The 23,145-nt window shown below is 50.8% G+C and overlaps 6 protein-coding genes across 6 annotated transcripts; 2 read left to right on the top strand and 4 right to left on the bottom strand.

Annotated features, from left to right (window-relative positions):
* Positions 1 to 158: 158 nt before the first annotated feature.
* BROUX77_005318 (uncharacterized protein) lies at positions 159 to 1,097 on the bottom strand (the record flags this gene model as incomplete). The annotated part of the gene is made up of 2 exons (XM_073750179.1): positions 159 to 374; positions 459 to 1,097. The coding sequence occupies 2 exons, from the start codon at positions 1,095 to 1,097 to the stop codon at positions 159 to 161; spliced, it is 855 nt and encodes a 284-aa protein (XP_073604204.1).
* Positions 1,098 to 6,180: 5,083 nt separating this feature from the next.
* Positions 6,181 to 7,158, bottom strand: BROUX77_005317 (uncharacterized protein; the record flags this gene model as incomplete). The annotated part of the gene is made up of 3 exons (XM_073750178.1): positions 6,181 to 6,422; positions 6,511 to 6,849; positions 6,948 to 7,158. The coding sequence occupies 3 exons, from the start codon at positions 7,156 to 7,158 to the stop codon at positions 6,181 to 6,183; spliced, it is 792 nt and encodes a 263-aa protein (XP_073604203.1).
* Positions 7,159 to 9,676: 2,518 nt separating this feature from the next.
* On the top strand, positions 9,677 to 11,674 carry BROUX77_005316 (uncharacterized protein; the record flags this gene model as incomplete). Its single annotated transcript, XM_073750176.1, has 2 exons — positions 9,677 to 11,526; positions 11,587 to 11,674. 2 exons carry the CDS (start codon positions 9,677 to 9,679, stop codon positions 11,672 to 11,674), a joined length of 1,938 nt encoding a protein of 645 aa, XP_073604202.1.
* Positions 11,675 to 12,896: 1,222 nt separating this feature from the next.
* On the top strand, positions 12,897 to 13,286 carry BROUX77_005315 (uncharacterized protein; the record flags this gene model as incomplete). The annotated part of the gene is made up of 1 exon (XM_073750175.1): positions 12,897 to 13,286. The coding sequence occupies one exon, from the start codon at positions 12,897 to 12,899 to the stop codon at positions 13,284 to 13,286; it is 390 nt and encodes a 129-aa protein (XP_073604201.1).
* A 478-nt stretch (positions 13,287 to 13,764) lies between these two features.
* BROUX77_005314 (uncharacterized protein) lies at positions 13,765 to 16,191 on the bottom strand (the record flags this gene model as incomplete). Its single annotated transcript, XM_073750174.1, has 1 exon — positions 13,765 to 16,191. One exon carries the CDS (start codon positions 16,189 to 16,191, stop codon positions 13,765 to 13,767), a length of 2,427 nt encoding a protein of 808 aa, XP_073604200.1.
* Positions 16,192 to 21,758: 5,567 nt separating this feature from the next.
* Positions 21,759 to 22,916, bottom strand: BROUX77_005313 (uncharacterized protein; the record flags this gene model as incomplete). The annotated part of the gene is made up of 1 exon (XM_073750173.1): positions 21,759 to 22,916. One exon carries the CDS (start codon positions 22,914 to 22,916, stop codon positions 21,759 to 21,761), a length of 1,158 nt encoding a protein of 385 aa, XP_073604199.1.
* Between the last annotated feature and the right edge of the window lie 229 nt (positions 22,917 to 23,145).

The raw sequence follows: 23,145 nt of genomic DNA, 5'->3' as shown, positions 1-23,145 counted from the left end.
AAATAAAGGATAGGGTTCAATCAAAATGAGCAAGACGAAAGGAAGCAAAAGCGCTGCACAGCAGATGTCGGCTAGAGCCGATAGTAGGGTGAATGAAACTGGTCGATCCAGGTTCAGATTTAGCGGGGGGGGGAGGAGGGCCACATGGCGGGCGGCACTCAGGTGCTCTCGTTTGTGTTTTTGAGTTCCAGAGAGGACAGACCGGATGTTGAAGAGACTCTGACTTTGGGCTCTCTGACCATGGCTGTCAACAAGATAGAAGCATCGGGACCAAAGCGGATGTTTTCCTTGGGGACAAAGCCAAACTTCTGGTAGTATTTGGTGTTGGAAGGGGAACTCGACTCGAGATACATCGGCTTGCCCTCGTCATCAGCCTGTGTTGTTGTCCGGTTAGATCAGCCATGTCGTGCAACAGTAAGCACTATGTTGAAGGGGCGGGGGGTGTTTGTTTAGCATACCTGTTGAATCATGTGTTGTATAAGTTTAGAGCCATATCCCTTGCCCTGGCATGATGGCTTGGTAGCAAGATAGACAAGATAGTAGCAGTCGCCATCTCTCTTCCCCATTATCTTTTGTTTCAAGCGGTCAAGCTTGGGAACAACCTCGGTGTAGTATCTGCGCCGGCCCTCACTCGACAGCTTGTACTGCAATCGCCAGAGCCCGCTCCGAAGAATCGACCATCGTTCATCGTGTGTCGTGCCAGGAAGAACCCACAAGGCAATGCTATTGTAGTCGGGGCCGATGCAAAAGGTCTTGCCGATGAGTAGATAGTAAGAGGCAATACAAGTCAGCATGTATTTATGGAGATTCCAGAGACTTTCCTCGGAACAGTTCTTGAGGTCCGGGCAGGCCACCAAGTAGTGAGTGAGTGGGTCGCGAGCAAAGGCTAGGGACAGCGTCCATCCAACTCTCTTGTATTCTTTTTTTGACAAAACTCTGAGACAGTCTCGGTTCTGAGGCACAAGAGTGTCATGGCACCAAATATTGTCACTTGGCGATGTCGAGCTGTTGCTACTATCGTCAGAAACAATAGCCGTGTTATGGTACGGCTTTTTGGCAAAGTACGACGGATACAGCGATCTTGAAAAGAACGACATCTTGGAAGTGACGGGCAGAATAGTGAAAAGGTCTGGAGGCTGCTTCTTTGCTTATGGTGGTCAGCTAAAGGATGGATGATAACAAGAGAAAAGGGAGAGGGTAAAGAATAGTTAAGAAACGTGTAACAAAAGCGTGTAACGTAGTCGGTGGTGGTGGTTTCAGGCAGAAGGGGGATTGGCCATGTTAAGTATGGTGAGAGTTGGGGGTTCCACAGTTTGACAGATTCGAGAAAGCCGGAGGTCATCGAGATCTTATACGCCTGACAGTGACATTTCACACCTTGTGATCACTTGAGAATAATTAATAGGCCAAACAAGGACTTGGCACAACGTGAAGCCTGGTCAAGGCAAGTGGACAACGCCTCAAAACTCCAGACGTTGACATTTGTCCCAGTGTGGTACCACGAACCCAAGCCACTAGCTATAGAATACAACCACAATGGCCCAAAAGGCGGGCAGCGGGTCGGCCTCGGCGTGCTACCACACCATAGAGAAAGACATTGGCGGGTGTGTTAGAACAGATGGGCCTTTACTCTGAGAAACGAGTCAATGTCGTACAATCAGCCTGACCAGCCGGGTCTTTTCCCGAGGTCAGTATACAACCTAAAGACCAGTGACTTGAGCCCAACGCACGAAAGAGCCTCGAAGATACAGCAAGGTCGGTGTGAAAGTGAAAGTGAAGGTGTAGATGGGCTGTGGCTGCCAGAGCATGGGGATGGTATCAGGCTATCGGGAAAAGCCTGTGCTGTGGGCTTCAGAAACACTCGACTAACCAAAGCCATCATTAGACCCTGAGCTCCATTCACTGGAAGTCGGGCTTCAGGCTCGGGTCTTCTTCTCTCTTCGCATTTTGTGTCAAAAGAAAAAGAGGCGAGTGGGCATTTGGAAAAAAAAAAAAAAAAAAAAAAAAAAGAACAAGCCTTCCGTAGTTCGCATATAATACCCCAGTTTAGGACATGGGAAGCGGTGCCACTATGATCACGTCTCTGAAACATTAAGAAAGAAAAGAAAATTGTGTAAATGGGAGGACATTCCAACGCCTCGATAACCACGCAGCGGGATTGCCTTTGGGCACTTGAACCCCCTAAGACAAAAGTCTAAAGCTTAAGGTTAAGCCTGAAGAGAAGCGAATGACGAACAGGAGGCAGACTGGGGCTTTTCTTGAGCGAGCTGTTGGTTGGGCTTGCGTGTGTTTTCATGGCAGCGGTGTAGTCAAATAGTAAAAAGAAAAGAAAAGACAAAGAAGAGAAAAGGTGCGGGCTAAGGATAGATAGACGTCATTAAAAGCTTACCTAATATAGCCCTGGTCATAAAGGCTGTTGACAACCCTAATTCGTATATGGGACTTCAATCCGTGGGCCAGAAACAACCAACCAAAACGACAAGTAGAGATTCTCTGTAGATGCAACAGGAACTTGAATTTCAAAGGAAGAAAGATTAAGAAGTGCACGACAGTGAATTAAAAGAAGGTATCAAGGACGGTTTCCTGATGCTGAAGAGAAGTAGAGAGAAGAGAATATGTGCATATGTACACACCTGAGAATACAAAGAAAGAAAACACCAAGCGATAAGGGCGAATGTCCTATTTATACATAACTATCTCAACAATTGTGTGTAGTTGGCTGTATTGTTTGGCTAGTTAATGTCAACACCTCGTAGCTTATATTGGGCTCAAATATTCTTTAAAATCTATGATTCAGCTCTTTGATTAGCAGCAAACGATTCATAGGCATAGTATTATGTTAATTGTTTGTATTATTTTTTTCATTTTGATTTTTTATTTGGTTGGTATCTCGGACACGAGGCCATGGCTAAAAACTTCAATCCCGCGGCAGAAAGGGGGCGACCCGGGGCCATTCTTCGTTGGTAGTTGCATGTGTCTGGTCGTGAGAAAAAAAAGCCGTCAGTAGTGTAATTATTTTGAACCTGTGCTCGATATAGCTCCATGAAACATGGCAGCACGCCTAATGTGCATCGCGGAAGTAGGCTGTACCTACCCTACCCTGGTCTTTTCTTTTTCTTTGTTTCTTTTTCTTCTTCCCTGTCTTCTTCGCATCGAGGCTGCCAGTGATGTGGTATGTCATTTGAATACCCTTGTAGTCTCAGACCCAGCGGTCGGAACAGTTTTCCCAGTAAAGCAGATGATATCATGAACAAGGGAAGCCTTTTTCTTTTTCAGCTATAGAAGATAGGATTATGCGTAAATTAGGTAGAATATAGACACCGCCGTCGATACTACCCGGAACCAAAAAAAACTTCTCGCTACTCTTGGTCTTGGAGGTCGAGACGGGTAGTTACAGACGATTTCATTGATTGATTGGCGCATTGAATCCAACAGGGTGCAAAGTTTCCGGGACCTGGAAAAGCAAGTAGTCAGGTTGGTAAGATCTGCATGCAAATGTAATTTATAGACAGGCGTGGTTCAACTGCCATGTATTGTTTCAGCCGGATGCACAAACTCGAAGACCCGCACATTGGTACCCAAGTCCAAAAGGATACATAAAGGCTTATGACAGGAGCTACGATCTATAAAACGAATGACACAGTAACTAAATACACCAACACCAAGATCAGACGGAAAAAAAAAGAAACCCGATGGTCCCCCAGGAGAGCAAATATATCCGTACTTGTGTAAGTGCGATCTTGCTCGATGTAAGAAGAGATGGGGAAGCCTCACGCCACTGTTGTCCCAGTCAACGCAAACCAGCAAATCTTTTTGTGTTGTTGTATCCTTGACACTCTTCAGACTTCCACATCGAGCAACAGTAACGATTAATTAGCCATCTAGGAAAGGCAGTGTGGCGTCTCGAGGCAACCTTATAAAGCTTGCCTCCTGGGCCAGAAGTGTGTATATACATACGTGCGTATGCTCATAGTTAGGCCTATGGCAAAGTCTACAAGGGGGTTTCGTGGGAAGAAATAGTTTTCTACACCGACATTTTGCTGAGGAGCTGGGGTGTTCAGTGCTTTCTTAATTAAATGCAGTTACGGATTGCGCAATTGGTTTCCCGATTCAGGTATCTTGCCTTTGTTTTTTCTTTTTTGTAATTGACATGCTGGTTGTCTCTTCAAAGGAGCGCGCTGGTTTACATTTTTTCTGGGATAGGTCTGATATATCTATGTATGTAGAAGCTGAACACATTATTCTCGCTAATCCTAATCTCGAGGCGAGAAGTTTGCCAGCCGTGACGGATTGTGGGGAGGAAAGCCTGGCTAGGATAGGGCTGCTTTAGCCTTTTTCCAGTTCCCCAACTTTGACCAGTTTATCCCTTGTCTTATTCGGGGATGCTTTACCTTGTAGCCTTTTCTTTGTACATGCTTTGGACCTTCCTCTGAGAGGGATTGTCAGTGACCCTAGGATGCTGCCTCGATGTCGAACAACACAGAATGAATGCCAACTATACAATCTACTTTTTCACATATAGATATATGTATATCTATACAGTTCTCCACGTAGTTGATACGTGAATCTGTGTGCACGGTCAGATCCGTCACTTGTCAAACCGCAAGTCAAAAATGTCAGTGGCAACAGCGCTCAACAGCCAAGGTTGTATGTAGTAGATATTTCATGTTACACAATGGTACACAGTATTAATTGAGTAACTAGGACATGGAAGCATGTGTCATTTCCGCGACAAGCTTGTTCACTCTTTCTCAAATACAAGGACGAAAAATAATAGAAAGCAAAGAAAAAAAAAGGATTACAGAGCTGGCTTGGCAGATCAGACAGATATTTACCCCAAGACCAAAAAATTGCGTGCAGTGCGTAGAATGGCCTAGGCTCACCAGCCGTGTAGAAGGGGTTCCTGCATGCACGTATGTATGTAACCATGTGTATTCCTACAAACCACTTGTAAGGCGCTTGTGGCTGGAGCTTCAACATGCCTTTTGCAGATAAAAGCACGGTAGCATGTATAATTGTCAAGCCCGTGTGATCAACAAGAGCCAAGCCTATTAGCCTCGTCCCTCTCCCCCCGTACTCGGCATGTATACACAAGTGCGGTAAGGATAACTACTTTGTCTTTGGGATCGGGCAGCCATGAATCGACTGTTTCTCAATTTTTATTCCATGCAAGGGGGTGATGCTCGGAGAAAAGCAAACACTGTAAAAAAAGAAAAAAGAAATTCAAGTGAAATAACGCCAACGGAGGCTCCCTGCATCCGTTGACAGAATTTCCTACTGTTTGTGTCATGTCGCACGCGCGATATTATCAATCTCATCTCGTCTCCCGGCCACTCTACTTGATATCTACCGGATATGCCAGCCAGCCATGTGACATTTGGACTTCACACACACCGACAGTTAAGGAACTCAGGGGTCCGCACGCAGGCTTTTGTGAATACGAAAGTCTGGATAATCCATAGCCGAAAAAAAGAAAACAAAACGCCTTCCGGACAACTGTAGACTGTCGCATGGGTAGAACTGTAGTGGAAGATTGCATTGACTGGCCGAGATCAAATCACGCAACAAGTCTTGGAGGCCGGTTCAATCAACGTTGTTCTGGGGTTCGTTCCCACATCCCAAACGGTTGGGTTTAAACAGAACCCCCCTGCTCAAGCCGGTACACGTGTTCGGTGACAGAGACAACAACACCAGTTGCTCCTTTTCGCTTCTACGTAACTACAAATAGGGGCATGAGTTTTGAGACAAGAAGCTCGCGGATAGGGCATGGAGCTTCCGGGGCACACCTTGGGCGCGTAAGGAGAAGAAGAAGAAGAGGCAGATGAAGAAAAAGAAAGCATTAAGCGAGAAAATAGAGAAGAAAAAAGAAATGCAAAAGAAAAACCAAGGGGACAAAAGCAAGGAGAGAAAAAGAGCGCAAAAACAAAATCTTGGGGCTATGAAAACAAGTTGATATCAATCCAAAAGGTCAAGCAAGCACCATAACCGGAATGTTTTCGAGAGTATCATAGCTTCCTAGCCGGAAAAAAAGAAAATCCCCTTTTGAGGGTAGTGCCATCTCAAAAACAGCAGACAAAAAAAAGTAAGTTTTTAGCATGCTCCCCCCGCTTGAAATGTGCAAACACATAACACTGCAACTCAAGGCCCCGACACCAAAAAAGAAATTCCAGTCTGTCTGATTTAATATCTCCGAATGGTAGTCTCGTTGGTGAGCGCGTTGAAGGACTCGCCCGTAGCAAAGGCCTCCCACCACTTGAACAGCTCAGTCTCGCCAATCAACTTGAACCAGGGAGTGAGCTTGACCGAAGGGTCTGCCAGCATAGCCCGGAGCTCGTCGGGAGTGATGTACTTGTAATCCCTGATTTCATTGGCGTTGATGTTCAGGTCGACGTTGGGGGCTCTGATAAAGTAGATGTAGTCAACTGTGGAGCACACAATGGTCGTTAGTATGCCTAAAAAAAGCGTGACACTGGCTAGTCTCAAAGGGGCCAAGAAACCATGGAGACTTACCCTCATGCTCGCCCCATTTACCATTGCTGGGGGCCATGTAGTGGATACGCGTCAAAAAGTCAAAGTCTTCGAGCGGGACCTGGGCCTTGTTGATGCCCAGCTCGTGGTCTAGCTTGCGCTGGGCGGCTCTCTTGCCGCCGAGAATGCACTCCTCGAGGTTAGTGCCGGTCTCGCCTGGGATAGCGAGGGGGTGCGAGCAGCAAGTGTTCGTCCACATGTCGGGGAAGGTGATTTTCTCGGTAGCCCGCTGCTGCATAAGCAGACGGTTCTGGTCGTCGAAGAGGAAGACGGAGAAGGCGCGGTGCAGAAGGCCCTTGTTGATGTTGGTCATAAGGTGGCCTGGAGCGGGGAGATGGAGAACCAGCGGACAAGCGGTCAGCGGGGGTACGTGCACAGGCGGGCCCGGCGTGCTATCACAGGACAGGAGGAGGGCTTACAGGTCTTTTTGCTGGCGCTGCCGATGGAATTGTCGTTCTCGTCGACGACAATGCACATCTCTTCCATCAGACGGATCTGCTCTTCGTCGTGGCCATCAAAGGCGTCGGCATTGGCCTCGACATCGGGGAACAGGCGGTTGATGTTTTCGGCTGTGATACGCTCAGCGTTGAGCGTCGGGAGCGCGCTGGTGGTGGTTGTGATAGAAGACATGGCGGCAGATAGAGAGCAGAAAATATTCGCGGTCTGGGCTTGGGCGAATGAGTGTGCAAAGAGTGGCAGTTGGGTTCTAAGAATAAATGAATGGACTCGGCGACAAAGGAAGCAATACCGAACAAAATAGAGCCTGGAAAAGGGGGGTTGTTGGGATATATCAAGTTAAGCGAGGAGAATGGAATCGGTGCCAGTTTGCGTGGTCTGGATCTATGCGTAGTGCAGCTCCGGAGACGTAGAGATCCGGCTGGATAAGAAGTACTTGTGGCGGCGCGATGTTTATGTTGGTTCGCATTTGCACATGCAACGAGGCTGGGCGGGATCGTGTGACTGCTTGGCCATTTTTTTTTCTTTGTTTTCTGGTCATACATCTACGGCCGATGATTGGCTGGATGGCGGCGGATTGCACTAGTCGAGGCTTTGGCTTGTGATCACAGTTGACCGAGTCTGGACCCTAGTCCCCACATCTAGGGTTGATGCAGGCCAAAATACAGGGGTCTCACAGCAGCCCCAAAGTGTATATAGAGTTTTGTGACGTCGTCTTGTTTGTCTTGATAGCTGTCATAGTCAAAGTCAAAGTGGGAGGCTTACGTGAATATAAGTCACAGCGGTGACAGCATGGCGCGGGAGAACAGCACGGACTGGCCTCTTTTTGTTTCCAATTGTTTTCACATTCAGCAGCCCTGTGGCGACGCCGGCGAGAGCACTCGACCCTGGGGATTCTTGCTGCGACTCTCTTATCTTCCTGGGCTCGCCGGTGACTGCGGCGTTGCAATCATGAGAGCTTTATACTGCCAGTCCGTCATCGGCGTGCCAGGGAGACGCCCAGCCTTGTCGCAGGTGTAGATAGCATAGTCGCAGATGACTTCTGATTCCGCAGCCTACAGGAGGACTTTAGGAACATAATGACATAATGGGCACGTGTATGTCCCGTATGGGCAAGTAAACTGCAAGCTCTGCATGTGTTGCCCTGCCATGAGCGACTGGTCACGAACCGGGTTTGCGACTGGTCGATCAGGCCAGGGTTAGAGGGTTGGAGTCAGCCAGAGCGACTTGGGGTTACCTGGTCGGGTCCGAAGAGAAAGAGCACAGAAGCGCCCTTATTTTGGCAGGGAGTTACGAAGACAGGAACGGAAATTGCGGGGCAGAAGCCGTGACTACCTCCAATCCGAGTCAGGGTCCGATCGACCGACTCCTCGAGATGGACGCCCGCGATACGATACAGACGACCCAGGTTCTGGCTCTTCTCGGGTAGCACGCCCTGCCGCGCCCTTTGAAGACAGTGATGTTTTGGCTTGGGCCCGAGCGGGCGGCTGAATCAGCAGCAACCAGTATCCAGAGGAACATGGGTACACAGGTCTTCGAACAGCCGGATAATCGCCGGACTGCGACTGCGACCACACAACTTTGCCGCTCAGTCAGATCTGCGCCCTATCCATTCGCTTTCTCCCTCTCCCTCTTTTTCCTTGTTGCACAGCCCTGCCGGGGCCGAGCACCCGAGAACCAGGCCAGCCCATTCTGCAGCAGAATCTGCTCGTTTAGGTGTTCGGAACTAGCCTCCGCGTGCATTGCATAGGGCGGGGGTTTGTTTGAGGAGACAGGCTAGGCCGTTAACTGAAGGTTTTGCGCATGCGCCGTTGCAAGGAAGCATAAGCAAGCGCCAAAAGGAGAAGATAACGGCTCAGCTGTTCCGTTCGGGTCGCATGTGTAGCCATGGCCAGCGACCAGCCAAACTGCGCCATGTCGTTCCCTGGCCGTTGCGGTCCTGAAAAGTGGTTTTGATTTGCGCGTCGAGCTGCAGTCATACAGGAAATGTGCCCAGCAGCAGAGCAGGGAGCCAGAGACTCTGGACGTGCGGCATCCCTGGCATGGTGATACCCCATGTTCTTCCTGCTACTGCCCCTCCCTCCTCCTTGCTCGACACCCCTTCACACGGGTTGTTCTAGCCCCGCCATGCTTGCTTTTGTTTCCAGAGAGGTTGACTTGATCTACAGAGAAAGAAAAAGTTGCGGGATCAAGGAGGATTACAAAACTAGCATCTTAGGCGCATTCCTTCTTCTGGGTAGTTAAGCCGCTTGGCGAGCCGGAACGCACTGGCCGTTGTTCCTACCTATATAGTCTAGCTAGTTAGCTGCTTACCTCTGGTTCTTCTACCTTTGCCTTTTTTTTTTCTTTCCTTTTTTTTTCTTTTGGGCCTCTCTCTTGCCGAGCCGTCATTGTTCATTGTTGGTGCTCTCGTTGCAAATTGATACTTGCTCTTGGTTGTCTGTTGGCTTCTCTCCTCCATCCCGGCCCTTGTCTCTTTCTCCAGGGTCGGCGCACACCTCTTGACACAGACCCCAAAATTTTCACCACATTGCCTCTTGTTCAATTGAAGAAATTTGCTCGCCGCGTACGCCCGTCGCAAACACTTTCCCTTCTGGGCTCTGCTGCCCGACTGTCTCATTCGTGCGTCCCAAGTCACTGTCCAAATCCGCCCTCCAAGCCAATTACGCCTTGAACCGCCCCTCCTGCCGCAATGGCGTCCAAGCCCGAGCTGATCGTCTCCAGCGATGTGGCCGCCTGCGATCACACCGACCCGCCGTCGCCGGCCTCCTCTGGCTCCGCTGATGCCGATGCCGGCCCGCTCATGTACCGCCGGCCCAGCGGCATCGCCTACGGCACCGAGCGACCGTCGCTGCTGCTGCCCGTGCCCGAGCTGCAGCTTGACGGCAGCGCGCAGCCGCGCCTATCGCGCACTGAGCGTGCCCAGTCCCGCGCTGCCGAGGCCTCGATCCTGCGCGACAACCACCTGCTGCCGCCCAAGCACGGCCAGGTCCAAAAGGGCCGTCTGCGCCGGCTCTACGACGCCGTCTTCAGCACAAAGGTTCGCGATGGCCGCGAGTATTCGCCCAGCCCGGCATCGCGCTCTAGAGTCCCACGCCGGAGCTTCGACGAGACTACCGCGCTGCTAGGCGCCGGCATTGATCGCCGCGCAGCCAACGAGAGCGCAGTGGTGGACGACGACAACGACGACCACGAGGCTGCCGGTCTCCTCTCGGAGCCCGAGTCGCCCGATGTCGAAGAGATTGGCGAACAGTGGGAAGCTGCCGTTCAAGCCGGAAGCCTCCAGAGTACATGGCAGCGAGAGACCAAGACGGTACTGCAGACGTCGCTTCCGCTCACGGGCACCTTTTTGCTGCAGTACTCCATCAACGTCGCCAGTGTGTTTGCCGTCGGCCGCCTGGGCAAGGAAGAGCTTGGCGCCGTCAGCATCGCCAACATGACCGCCGTCATCTCTTGCTACTCCATCTTCATCGGGCTCTCTACATCTCTTGATACACTTTGTGCCCAGGCCTATGGCTCGGGCCACAAGCACCTTGTTGGCCTTCAGTGCCAGCGCATGACGTACTTTCTCCTACTGTTGTTCCTGCCCATTGGTGTTTTCTGGTGGCACGGCGGCCGTGTGCTAGCGCATGTAATGCCCGAGGCCGAGACAGCAGAGCTCGCAGGCCAGTACCTGCGTATCCTGATCCTCGGCGGGCCGGCGGCAGCTGTATGGGAAGCCGGGAAGCGCTTCGTACAGAGCCAGGGCATCTTCCATGCCACCACGTACATCCTGATGATTGTTGCGCCGCTCAACATCTTCCTAAACTACTGGTTCGTATGGCACCTGGGCTGGGGCTTTGTTGGCGCGCCCATCTCTATCGTCATCACACAGAACATGCTGCCAGTGATGCTCTTCCTCTACGTCTACTTTATCGACGGCCGCCAGTGCTGGGGCGGGTTCTCGCGCCGCGCCCTTGACAACTGGGTGCCCATGATCAAGCTGGCTGTCCCGGGGCTGATCATGCTCGAGGCAGAGTACGTGGCCTTTGAGCTGCTGGTCTTTGCCGCCACGGTGCTGGGCCCGTACGACCTAGCCGCGCAGGGCGTCATGGCCACGCTGACGTCAACCACTTACCAGATTCCCTTCTCCATCTCTGTGGCCGGGTCAATGCGTGTCGCCAACCTCGTTGGCGCTAAGCTGATCCAGCCAGCCAAGATGGCTGCCAAAGTGACCATTGCCGTCGAGTGCTTCGTCGCGCTGCTCAACTTTGCCCTTTTGATTATCTTCCGCCACCAGATCCCGTATCTGCTCACGCAGGACCCCAAGGTCGCTGAGCTCTCCGCCGACGTCATGCCCGTGTTGGCTATCATGCAGATAGCCGATGCCATGGCGGCTGGCGCGCATGGCTTGCTGCGCGGCATTGGGCAGCAGCATATCGGCAGTTACACGAACCTGGTGGCGTACTACGTCATCGGGCTTCCGCTCTCAGTCTTTACTGCCTTTGGCTTGGGTTGGAGGTTGTACGGCATGTGGTTTGGACTGTCCGTTGGCCTTGCCTTGTAAGTGTTCCTTTGTGTTTTGATACCTTGAAAGTGTCCAACTAACATGCCCTCCAACAGGGTTTCCGTCGTCGAGTACATTTACCTCTTCCGCACCGACTGGCACCGCGCCGCCCGTGAAGCCGAGTTTCGCAACAACGCCGGCTGAACGTGAGTATCGCATCTGTGTTGATTTCCCCCCAAAAAAAGAAAAAAACGTCTGTATAAAGCTCTGATACCGCTGTTGAAGAGCACTCATGTCACCCTACGTAATCCACCATGAACTTTGTACCTATGATTACCAAATGAGCCCGTCCGCCAGAAACTAAAGGCGAAAAAACTAGGAGAGCCAAGAAAAAGAAAAAAACAGGGCTGAAAGGCATGAGCCCAAACCAACTTGCCTAACTACATGTAACTAACTAGTTGGTCATAATGCTCCCTAACTCGTACGGGGCTTCACGAGACACACAAACCGCCACTAGCCTTGAACGGCTTAGTAAAAAGACTAGAACAAATATAAACACATGCACTTTGCGTCGCCCCATCAGACTGGCCACCATGTTTATTGACTTTAGACTCTGCATCGTGCTTGTATCGTTCCATTGGTCTCCATGTCATCCCACTACCTCGATCTCACGGTGAAATTTGCCACGCACTAAAAGATTCTGACGGCCCTGTCTTTTCTTTGTTAACACAACAAGGGAATCTTCTCTTCGTGAATGCGTGCACATTAGCGCGGTAGAATTGCTGCTTTCCGTAGTTAATTACCCGGAGCTCACAGGTTGTCTCGTGAGAATCCGTTACGTTTTGCGTCGGGCATTAAGCCCTGAAGATGACGACGACAAAGATGGTCTCGTGAGAAAAGAAAAGAAAAAAGAAAGTCATGAATCACATCGATAGTTCTCCTGCATTCCCTCCCTCCCGCACATCGTCAAGGCCTCCCCAAATACCCCGGCCCAACAACCCACAACACGAGACGTCAAGCCCCTACCCCGGGCCACGCTCACGCTTATCCCAAAGAAACCAGTAGTCAGCCAAAAGCATACCAGTACACGCATCCCGGCATCCCTGCATACCCAAACACTATCCAGATAAGTCTTGTATACTAGACACATCACTCCACCGACAGCCACACACCCGCCCATGCAGCCCTGATGACAGGCCACCCGTAAGACCGGAGCCCAAGACGGCAAGGCCAGGCCAGGCAAAGCGTCAGCATGGCACACGACCTACGCCGATACGCACGCTCGCGCCTACTTAAAAGGCACCACCGCGTCCGCTCCATCTCCAGACAGATCTATCCTGCACCATCTACAACCCTTCAGAAGCTTTCACAACCTCACAACCTCACACCCACACACCCACACGACACATCTCTACCCACATCCACCATGACAAGCCACCACCCCGCCCACGCCTCGGCCCCCTCGTCTTCCGACTGGAAGCCCTCGCTCCACACCATGGCCCAGGTCGCTCTGGCCATCCAACACACCAAGTCATGGCAGCCGGCGCCCGCCAACACTGCTCGGTCGGCCGCCACCGCGCTCTCCGCCTCGCCGCCGCTCACAGCCTCAGCAGCAGCAGCAGGAGGCTCCTCTGCCCCCTTCCCTCGCTCCAATACGTCGCCTGACTCTAGCCCTGCCGCCGCCGCTGCTGCTGCTGCTGCTCCGCCAGCCCGCCGCCAAAGCTGGAAGACAGAAGATCTCAAGCACGAGTGCCACATGAGCGGCGTCGCTGATATAGGCGAGTGTCCCGGCTTCACGGAGCATGAACACTGCTAGAGCCGTGGCGCTGGTGCTACTTCAGCATACACACAAATACAAATGATACTACTGATATACCAGAGGCAAAAGGACATCTCAAGTTGCCTCATCCTGTCAGTACACACATTCAATCTTCATTCCCATCTACTTCATCTTTCAAAGTCTAGTTCACAATAATCATACAACCATTTTGCAGTAATAGTTCATATACCAAATCGTAAAAAGAAATATCTTGATTATCATATCAAATAATACAGGAAAAAAGGCACGTGTGAACCAGAGCCCTTTAAGTGAATAGAAAAAGCTGGGATGCTGAGTCCCCCAGATTTCTAGCGTCGTGCGACGCTGACAAGAGAAATAAATAATACAGAAAGGGTATCTCTACCCATAAGGTAACGCTTGCACACGCTGCTTACAATATGATGACGATGATAAAAAAAAACAGTGCCAGCCCAATGCAAAGTAAAAGGAAAAGAAAAAAGGCAGAGAAAAGATGTTAGTGGACATGGGCGCCCTGGGCTTCAGCTCTCGCTCGCCGGTTCTGCCCTATTTGCTCGCCCGTCTTCAATAAACCATAGCTCGCCACACTGTAGAAGATAGTCTTCTTAACAATGCTCCACAGGCGGCTAGGCTTTTTGTCGCGGTTTTGCTTCTCCAACATACTAACAAAGTCTGTTTGCTCTCGGGTGATGGGATCCAACTTCTGCCTCGTGTCGACGCGGATTGGGTGACCGCCCATGGGACTCAGGCTGTAGTCAGGCCGAAGATCAAATTGGAAGCAAGAGCGATCAATGGGTGTGACCTTAGGAATGGAAGCCTCGTCGCCATGGACCTTGTGAAAGACAAGAACATTGCCGTTGCTAGCAACAATTTCAAATCCTTGAGCGCGAAGGTTTTCAAAGAATGGGAGGAACTTGGCCGGGTGTGAAAGCTTGAGGAGGGCCTCGGTAGGAGACATCGTCTGATGATCGGGTGGCGTCTCGGTGTGTGTCTCAGCGACACTCATCTTATTCAGAGCTTCATCGTAGACAAAGACACGAAATACTTCTTTGTGTGCACTCATCTTGCAGGGTTGTGAGCCTGACAAGTTAGGCAACAATGTTTCAAACGACCGCACATGGGTGAGACCGGCTGATGGTGCGCCAATTTCTTCCGCATAGCTAGTCTCCAGACCCTGAGGGACAACCGAGTAATAGTCATACCTCAGTTGGGCTTGATCCTGACTTGGCGATTCCCGGAAGATTTGGTGCGAGTCACGCTGAAATGAGCTCTTAGCTGCAAGGAGCAGATCGTTAGTATACCGAGAGTTGGGAGCAGCAGTATGATGCTTGGGAAATGAAGAGGTAGAAGTATAGGAGGGTGCATACTTGCGATCCGTGGGTTTACCATCTGGTTCTTGGTAAAAGACGGGGCCGTAGTGATGAAGATCAGTATAGTTCTTGGACATCTCTTCCTTGCTGGTTGCTAGTTTGCCGTGGGGCTCGTTGAAGACATGGGGCCCGTCGTAGCGATCGAGGTCTTTGTAGTTCTTGGAAAGCTCCTCTCGGCTCTTGGGAGGGACTCCGTGGGGCTCAAGGTGCTGGTGGGGGCCGTCGTACAAGTGGAGATCCTTGTACTGCTTCGATAGCTCCTCGGCAGTGAGCTTTCCAGTGATGCCATGAGGCTCGCTGTGAAGAACAGGGCCGTCATATTTTTCAAGATCCTTGTACTCCTTGGAAAGCTCCTCTGAGGAAGGGGCAGCCTTGCCGTTGGGCTCGTTAAATAAAGTGGGACCATCGTAGAGATGGAGATCCTTGTAGTTCTTGGACTTTTCCTCATCTGAGAGAGGACGCTCACCGTGAGGCTCATTCCACTTGACGGGGACGTACTTATGAAGATCAGTGTACTCAGCCGACTTGTCTTCGGCGGGAACACCAACATGGCTAGCGATGATCTCATGAACAGGGTTCAGGGGCTCAGTAGCCTTGCCAACAACACCAACAGGAGTTTCGTGGTGAACATGGTCGACATTGTACTCATGAATGTCCTTGTACGTGGAAATAGTGGTGTCGACGGGAAGCTTGTCAACAGTTGCAGGGCCGTACAGGTGCAGGTCGTTGTACTCGGGGAAGCTTTCAGCCTCGTGTATCACAGGACCACCAATGGGGCTATCATAGTAATGAAGATCATTGTACATGGATCCCTTTTTGGACTGGATGTCGATGGGGCTAGTAGTGGGTCCATAGAGGTGGAGGTCATCATACTTGGAGGAGCCAGGCGCCTCGTTTGTCTTGATGGAGTCAATCTTTCTGTGGCGGTACATGTGGAGATCTTCATACTCTGATGCAGACTCGGGGCGGGTATATGAGCTAAAAGAGCCAACCTCGAAGTTGGCGCGCGAGCCTGACAGCTTCTTTCTGGCAATGGGATCGGTGTAATTTGAGTATGAAGAGGACTGGGTGTGGACAGAGCGGCGGCTGGCGGGCATGCGCTGCATGTTTCCAGTGTCATGCAGAAAAGACATTTGCGAGGCGGATCTCAAGATATTGCAGCTGCTGGTGCTCTTCTGGAGGGGCGTTTGCCACAGGTGGCTGAGATCCAATGAAGAGCCCTTGTCAGCGTTGTAGTAAACACTTTCTGAGCTCGCTCTCCATCGAGCCACCTTGTCGGCTTGTGAGCCATTGGCAGCACTCCAGTAATGCGCGGCAATTTGGCGGCACGCGGCACGGGCGTCAGAGCCTACCGGGAGATGCATGTGTTCCACGGAGTGGCAGCGGCTGAATTCCTGAAATGACCGGCTGGCAACATCTTCAACAACGGAGTCGGCTCTGTGGTGGCGGGCTCTGGTTGCTAATGAGCGCGTAAACGCTACGGGGCCCATGGCAACGGCAGATGACGGTAATGATTGCCGGCGGGCAACTGTTCTGGGGACCGAAGAGAGCATGATGGCGGCGGAATGGGTGGAGGGGAGAGACAAAATGAGGGGGTCAATACTGTAAGTTTAATTGTAGTAAGGCCAAAAGCTGGAGAGAATGTAAGTTGGCGAATTAGAGGTTGGAGATGGAAGAAGTTGGATGAATTGATGGAGAAGTGAAGATGCAAAATGGAGAATCAAGGAAGAAAAGGATGGGGAGAAATGAGAAGATAAGGAAATGCAAACGGTGACCAAAAATGGGCAGGCGGCGCCTCAAATACAAACGCAGTGGCAGGGAAAAGGGAAGGAGCAGGTAAGTACACGATTTAGAGGGACCAGGAACCAAACAAGAACCAGTGATGTACATACGTACCTGTACAAAATACCCACATGCAGGCAATATCCATATCTGGAGATGGATCCACACTAAAAACGGCACTACCCCAGATACTTGAGGGAGTGAGGCCACTTTTTTTCCATTTAGTTAGTACCTGCCTGTATATAGTACGTGGAGACTCCACCAAACTACCGACCGCAGCTCTGAGAGCATCTCGTGTTGGAGAGCTTAATGGTCGGCACAACAGCAGCATGATTCTATTCCCGCCGTGTTTGATTGCTGCAGCGCACACATAGAATTCCACGGCGATACCTCTCACAAACAACACACGCCAACCAGCTTGTTTGCAGGTCACCCGGGAAAATGACGATACCCTGGCTCGATTTTTTCTGAAGGATTCTGTCACAGCTCATTCACTTCTCCAATTCTCGTGAAATCGAAAGACCGCCTAGCGGCTTGTTTGAGTTTCTGGATGGGCTCCTCCCATCCTGCCGAACAGGGTATCCGCAGAGCACTAACTGCATAAGGAGCAAATGCCTCAAAACCCAGGCTGCCATTTCAGAAAACACCGTTGTGCAGCATTCTCACGATCACTGCGAACGGCACCGAAGAATACCAAAAATCAGCATCGGCTATACTCGCCAACGTATCCTGTGTTCTAGACGTATATCTCCAAGCCTTAAGGCCAGACTTTCCTTTGCTGGCTCGCGGCACAACCCCCCAAGAACCAATGGCCTGCGTCTTTTGTTCTTTGTGGAGAAGGGGCAAGTAGTGGCCCGCTAGTCCAGTTTAGGTCTAAGTTGGCTCAGCTAGCGCCCTGTAAGTCTTCCTCCTATGACGACATTAACTCACAAAAGGCAAGTTGGTGTCGCTCTGACATAGCCCAGGGTTTGGTTCTTGGAACTGACATTCAGCACAAGAGTAAGCCTCAGTGATTACACCAAAAAAGCAGTAAAATACAAAGGCTAGCCAAGAAGAAAAGAAATTCTCACGATGTCTTGCTTGCAGATTTTGCCCGCTACCAGACATCAACTGGCTTTACCAGGCCGCCTTGTACACCCGGCAAAATTGCAGCAGCCCTGGGGGAGAAAGTCCCCGAGAACCCCCGAGCAGCCAATGGCATGCCTGCGATAAGTCGTATCGGCCAGCCTTTGTCCCTTGGCTCCTGCCAGCGCCCGGCCGAAGTGGCAGTGCGGTTAATGCACAGCATGAGACACTGTACTAGGCGAGTACAAGTACTTATACAGGTACATTGGCTGCGTCTGATTGGCCTGTGTGGAATTATGCAATGGACATCTCTGTCCTTGTACCTGTACTTCCAGAACAACTACGCAGGGTAAAGGTATTCTAACTAGGGTTTGTCTTTGTGCATCTCTGGGGCTTTGGCCAGGGGACGACGCCTTTTTGCGGACTGTGATATCATCTGCCAATTTACATTTCAGCGACCACCCCATGACCGGTGATGTCAGAGGAGGTGTCTGACTTTCTCGAGGCCCGGGACATTGATATTTGGGGACGTGGAATTGATTGAGCCTTGTCTTTGACAAGTTGCGGCTCAGCGTAAGGGAAAGACGAGCGACCCTGGCTGTCTGTCTATCTAGAGTAGGGACCGGCTACGTCATTGATGTTTCGAGTCCTTCTTTTTTTTCCTTCACATGAGTCGCATTCCGTGTAGTAGTAGTTGTAGGTATTGCTAAATCCGGGGTCTTAATTTGTTTTTTCCCTGTAGACCGAGGGTAAAACCAACATGTGTTGATGGTTGTTCTTCTTACACATGGCATGTATATTTCATACATGCTCATATGTACCACTACTACTAGGCACACACATTTCCTAAGCTCTCAGAACCTGCGTTTGATGATGCCAAACTCTGCACCTCGAGACTTCAACTCACCAGCATCATACAGATCACGGATCGTCGAATCTATCTCTGTTCTTCGCCCCATACGCTACTGACCCCTTCATCTCAATAAGACGTCGCTTTCTTGCTCCCCCTGATGCCCTCATACACAGCTGATCAAAGAAAAACAAAACTACGTCACGCAGTTTGAGACCAGTTCTTTGGGTGAGGGGAGGTAATACCCTCACGATCCAAAGTCTCTCCCACTCCAACTCACGGCTTCGTGTAGCCCTTGCTGTAGGCAGGGCCAAGAATATCCCTCATTTGATTCAGAATTCCTTGCTGGAATGCTATGGTCCCCCGGTTAGCCCAATCATCCCTTGAACTTTTCATGACCAAGCGGCTTCCTCCTGTCAGCACAGTTCCATTTTCGTCAGGCTCAGCCTGTGCTCTGGTCTCCTTAACAGCTGCCTGCTGTAGTGCTGCATGACTTGAACTCAGCCATGCAGCTCTGGTACAAGGAAGGGGGGAAAAAACTTCACGATCCTCTCTTGAGCAAAGCCACTATTCTAGCTGCATAGAAGTGCAACACCCGCCCGTACTGCTCCTACTGGCTTATGCACTTGATACGCACTTGGCCACGACAAGAAGCCCATCCTGGCGTCCTCTCCGCGCCATGGCTGTCGGTCAAGGCACTTTAGCTCGGAGAACTAGCTTATTACAAGGTCTTCCTATTTTCGAGCCCCGAGCCTCCTCTTTGCCTAAAACTAAAAAGTGATGGAGAACGGCTCATCGGCTTTGATCTTGGCACTTGGCCTTGGGGCCTACAATAGTTCATCTTTAATGCAGAAACTTCAAGATCAAGTAGATTTACAGCTAGGGTTAAACCCCCATAACAGGTCTGCACACGTAACCCTCTACGCATACTAACCCTAGAATCTATTGCATCTCGTCAGACGTCACCCTCACCGCTCCTGACAAGCCCTGACATTAACATCTTGAATGGAACTTGAACAGCACACGAAACGTACGCCTCTGACATATCCCGCACATGATCACAGGGCAAGAGAACACCTCTGAAAAAGCCATGCAATACTTATATACGCTGTCCTTGCAGTGCCTATGCATGTTTGCTTGCGTTTTCCTGCAACCTGCTGGCCGAGTCACTCTGCTGATTCATCCGACTGCTACGTTGACACAAGCACTTGTATACATGTATGCATGAAAGGTGGATGGCGCAGTGTACTTGTCTTTTGGTTTGTCCTTTACGATGGCTTGAGCGAGTGGACTGGTACATCATGCAGCGTAAAAGGGAAAAGAAAAGGTCACGACACACTTGGAAGAAAATGTATCACTTCATATGCTGCCTGAAGGAGCCACCTTGATCTTGGTCAGCAGAGAGCTAACATCACGATGCGGACGGGCGAACCAAGCAATGGCGAGCTTGCATGTCTACCGCATGTGACAAGCGGATTACGGGGGGCCGGCCGCTTGCCAACGACGTAAGTATATCTGCGGTATGGTATGCCTGGTGTTGTATCGTAGTAGATCAAGCCCTGTAGTCTTGCCATTTTAGATAATACACCCAATTATTTGCAGCCGTGGCTCATTCCCAGCTGACAGAAGTTGTAGGAACGTCATGTCGGCTCTGTATGTTGACTTATTGAAAATCAGCGTCGTGCTGTAGTAGACTGCGTGCCCCCAGGTTGTGCGTGTGTCCAGTGCCCGCCCGATCAATGCCGAGACTGATGAGACCGCTGCCCGTCCTGGGAACACCCCTTGCGGGTGTGATCAGGTAGTGTTAGCGCCCTGCATGTCTACTGCAGACCGCACATGAGTAAGTCTGAGCGAAGCGCTTGCAAAAAGTGATTTTCGTGGTACGCGATAGGAGCGTGTGTGTATGTATAGCTATAGCTAGATACATTGGAAAACAAGTGAGCCGGATCTCGTCGCCTACACGGTTAGCCGAGCAAGTTGCTTGGTTACGAAGCCACGTATCAAGTGCTGTCACGCACGTTGGCATGCTTTCACACATGTTGGTAACGATAGCAACGCATGCATCTGATATTCTCTGCACATCGATGAAACTAGTGGGTAAGCCTCCGGGGCCAGATTCGGATGTTCATAATGAGCCAACTGATGTTACACCCACCCCAAGGCGCTCGCCCTCCGTGATCTCGCCTGACCTTCCACACCGGCCGCATTTGAGGACTACCGTCTCAAGAGCCAACTGAAGATGTCTCCGCGATAAGGAAACTGCTTAATAGTTCCCAAGGAGAAACCACGCTGCCACCAGGGCTCTCGAGACAGCTTGCGCAAGCCTCCTGAGCCAATCCACCACGAAACGAGCATATACAGATGAATACCCACGTTACATGCACACTGGCGCCCCCAGACGACCACATAGCCATGTCTACTGCGCTGTCACACAGGCTTCTATCCTACTGTAGCCCTTCTCTGAAAGCACTTTCTGCAAGAAAGCACACGCCTAAACAGACAATCTGGCTTGCTCTGAATCAGCACTCTTCCTTGCCCCGACGTCTGCCTCCCTCAAGCCACGACTCATTGCTTCGAAAGTAGCAGTCTAGGTGCGTAGACATGCCCCAGGTGAGTGCCAAGGTGACTTATGACGCATTGGCCAAAACAATCTAGTCCATCACACACCGACAATTTTACCGGGGGCCCAATATCTGGGAGACGTAGAAATGGCAGCGGCAGATTTGAGAGTAGAGGGTCATGGATAATGATGTACGGGCTACAGAGTCGATGTAGGAGATGTAGGGTAGTACAGGATGCATTGTAAGGGTGTTCCTCCGAGTATAGAAGATGAAAGGTTGTCCAAGTGAAAGAGTATATGTCTTGAGGAAATGGAGTCAAGGCTGTGGATTCAACATAGTGCTGTGACCTGGAGCATGACATATACAAGGCAGACTTACACGCCAGAAACTCGAAGACAGCGTCGTTCAGCTAAACCGACAAGACATGTAGATCACGAGTAAACAACTAACAAGGTTATTATGATGGTGGAAAAAAGGTTATGTTTTCATAGACAAAGTATGAATAGCTAATCATGATAATAAGACTCCTAACCCCGAGTGTGTGAAAGACATGGTGTGAAGGTAGGTATTGAGGTTCTCCCTCTTTGTTCTCGAGTCCACAGAGAAAGAAAAACAAACAAGCTAAAAAGTTGTCACAGAACTTATTAAGCATAAATGACAAATATCAAGAAAAGAAAGAATACAGACGCCAACTTCGCATTTACATTTGCCAAAAAGAAAAACGGAAAGAAGAAAAACCAGAACCCGGGGCCGAGACGACAAAAGCCCAAATATTCCGCAACGCCATGCTGTAGATGTAAAATGCAAAAGAAAGGACGAACAAAAAAAGAAAGGAGAAAAAGGATGCGTGGTAGAAAGATGTTTACAAAGTGCCGGTGCTGTTGCCAAACATCCGGCCAAAGACTCCCCGAGCGCGACGGGCACGCTTGGGCTTAGGCAGATCCAGGGGATCGAAGGCGTTGGGGCCGTTTAGCTCGTAAGCGGAGTAATTCGTGGGTGCCTTGCGCACTTTGGAGGCCATCAGAGGCGAATCGTAGTTTTCGACCGGTGACGGACCGTTGCTTGAGTTGTTGACATAGATGTAAGCATCATCATCAGTGCTGCCATCCAGAGGGGTAGTGGCCCGGGATGAGTTGTAGCTGCTGCCAGAAGAGTTGTAGCTAAGACCAGGAGGCGTGCAGGCATCAGCTGATGGGAAGTATTCTGCTGAGACGGTAATGGGGCGTGTGCAGGAGTGGCCACGAGATGAAGGAGAAGGGAGCTGTTCGGTAAGGTTGCGGAAGTGTTGGTCCCGCTCGAGTTCCTGAATCGCGAGAAGAGTCGCGGCCTCCTCCTTTCTGCGGCGGTCTTCCTGGACAGCGAGCTTGCGCTCGGTGCGCCGTCTGCGGCGCTCATGGCGGTCGGCAACCTGCTGGCGAACGGGAGCAAGGAAGAATTCAAGTTCGGTATACAGGTCTTCAGGGTTGATGCGAAGATCCCATTCCAATAGACTCAGCAGCTGGTTCTCCATGAGGTTGACCTCCTTGCGGGAAAGACCGAAATCATAGTCTTCGCCGCGCATGTTGCTGTAGTTGGCCCAGTACTTGTTGCGGGGCGAGCTATCGTTGAGGTACTTGGCCGTCAGAATGAGAGCAGCCAGGAAAACTCTGTGGGCTGTGCACCGGAGTCCGCGAGCCATGGGTTGCAATCTCGAACGAAGGCGGTTGAGGTAGACAAGTGAAGACATCAAGGTAGGAACGTGGACCTTGGAAGAAACAACAAGCTTTGTGATGAAGGCCTCCAATGAAGGCAGGTTACCATCATGGGGACCAACGACCATGGCGGTGGCCGTTGACTTGGCGGCAGGGTCTGAAGAGTCGGGAATCGGAGCAGGCATGAGGGTAGGATCGCATACGATGACGTTGTGGGCGGCTTGCGCCAGATATTTGATCATGGTGGTTGATACGGGCTGGTAGATGAACTGCTCAAGAGCCGCAGCATTGAGCTCATTGAGAGTCAGGGGTCTCAGAGCAGAGTCCATGGTGACTAGTTGTGGTGAGGTCGAAGAAAGATTAGAGGCGACTAACGATAGGCGGGTGTGTGTTAATACAATTGACGTTAGATGGTGTAAGTCGGATATGACACCGATGGAAAACAAACACAAGCCGGAAGGACAGGAGACTTTGAAAATGAGGGGTATAATATGTACAAGGAAAGAAAGGATATGTGCCATCAAGCTCGTGATTGTGTATGAACAGAGATGGAGCAGG

Source organism: Berkeleyomyces rouxiae, assembly GCF_048999995.1.
Source record: "Berkeleyomyces rouxiae strain 22BRR77 chromosome Unknown BrBRR77_ptg000005l, whole genome shotgun sequence".
In the NCBI taxonomy this organism is placed as follows: domain Eukaryota; kingdom Fungi; phylum Ascomycota; class Sordariomycetes; order Microascales; family Ceratocystidaceae; genus Berkeleyomyces; species Berkeleyomyces rouxiae.
This window is presented reverse-complemented; position numbering and strand designations above follow the sequence as displayed.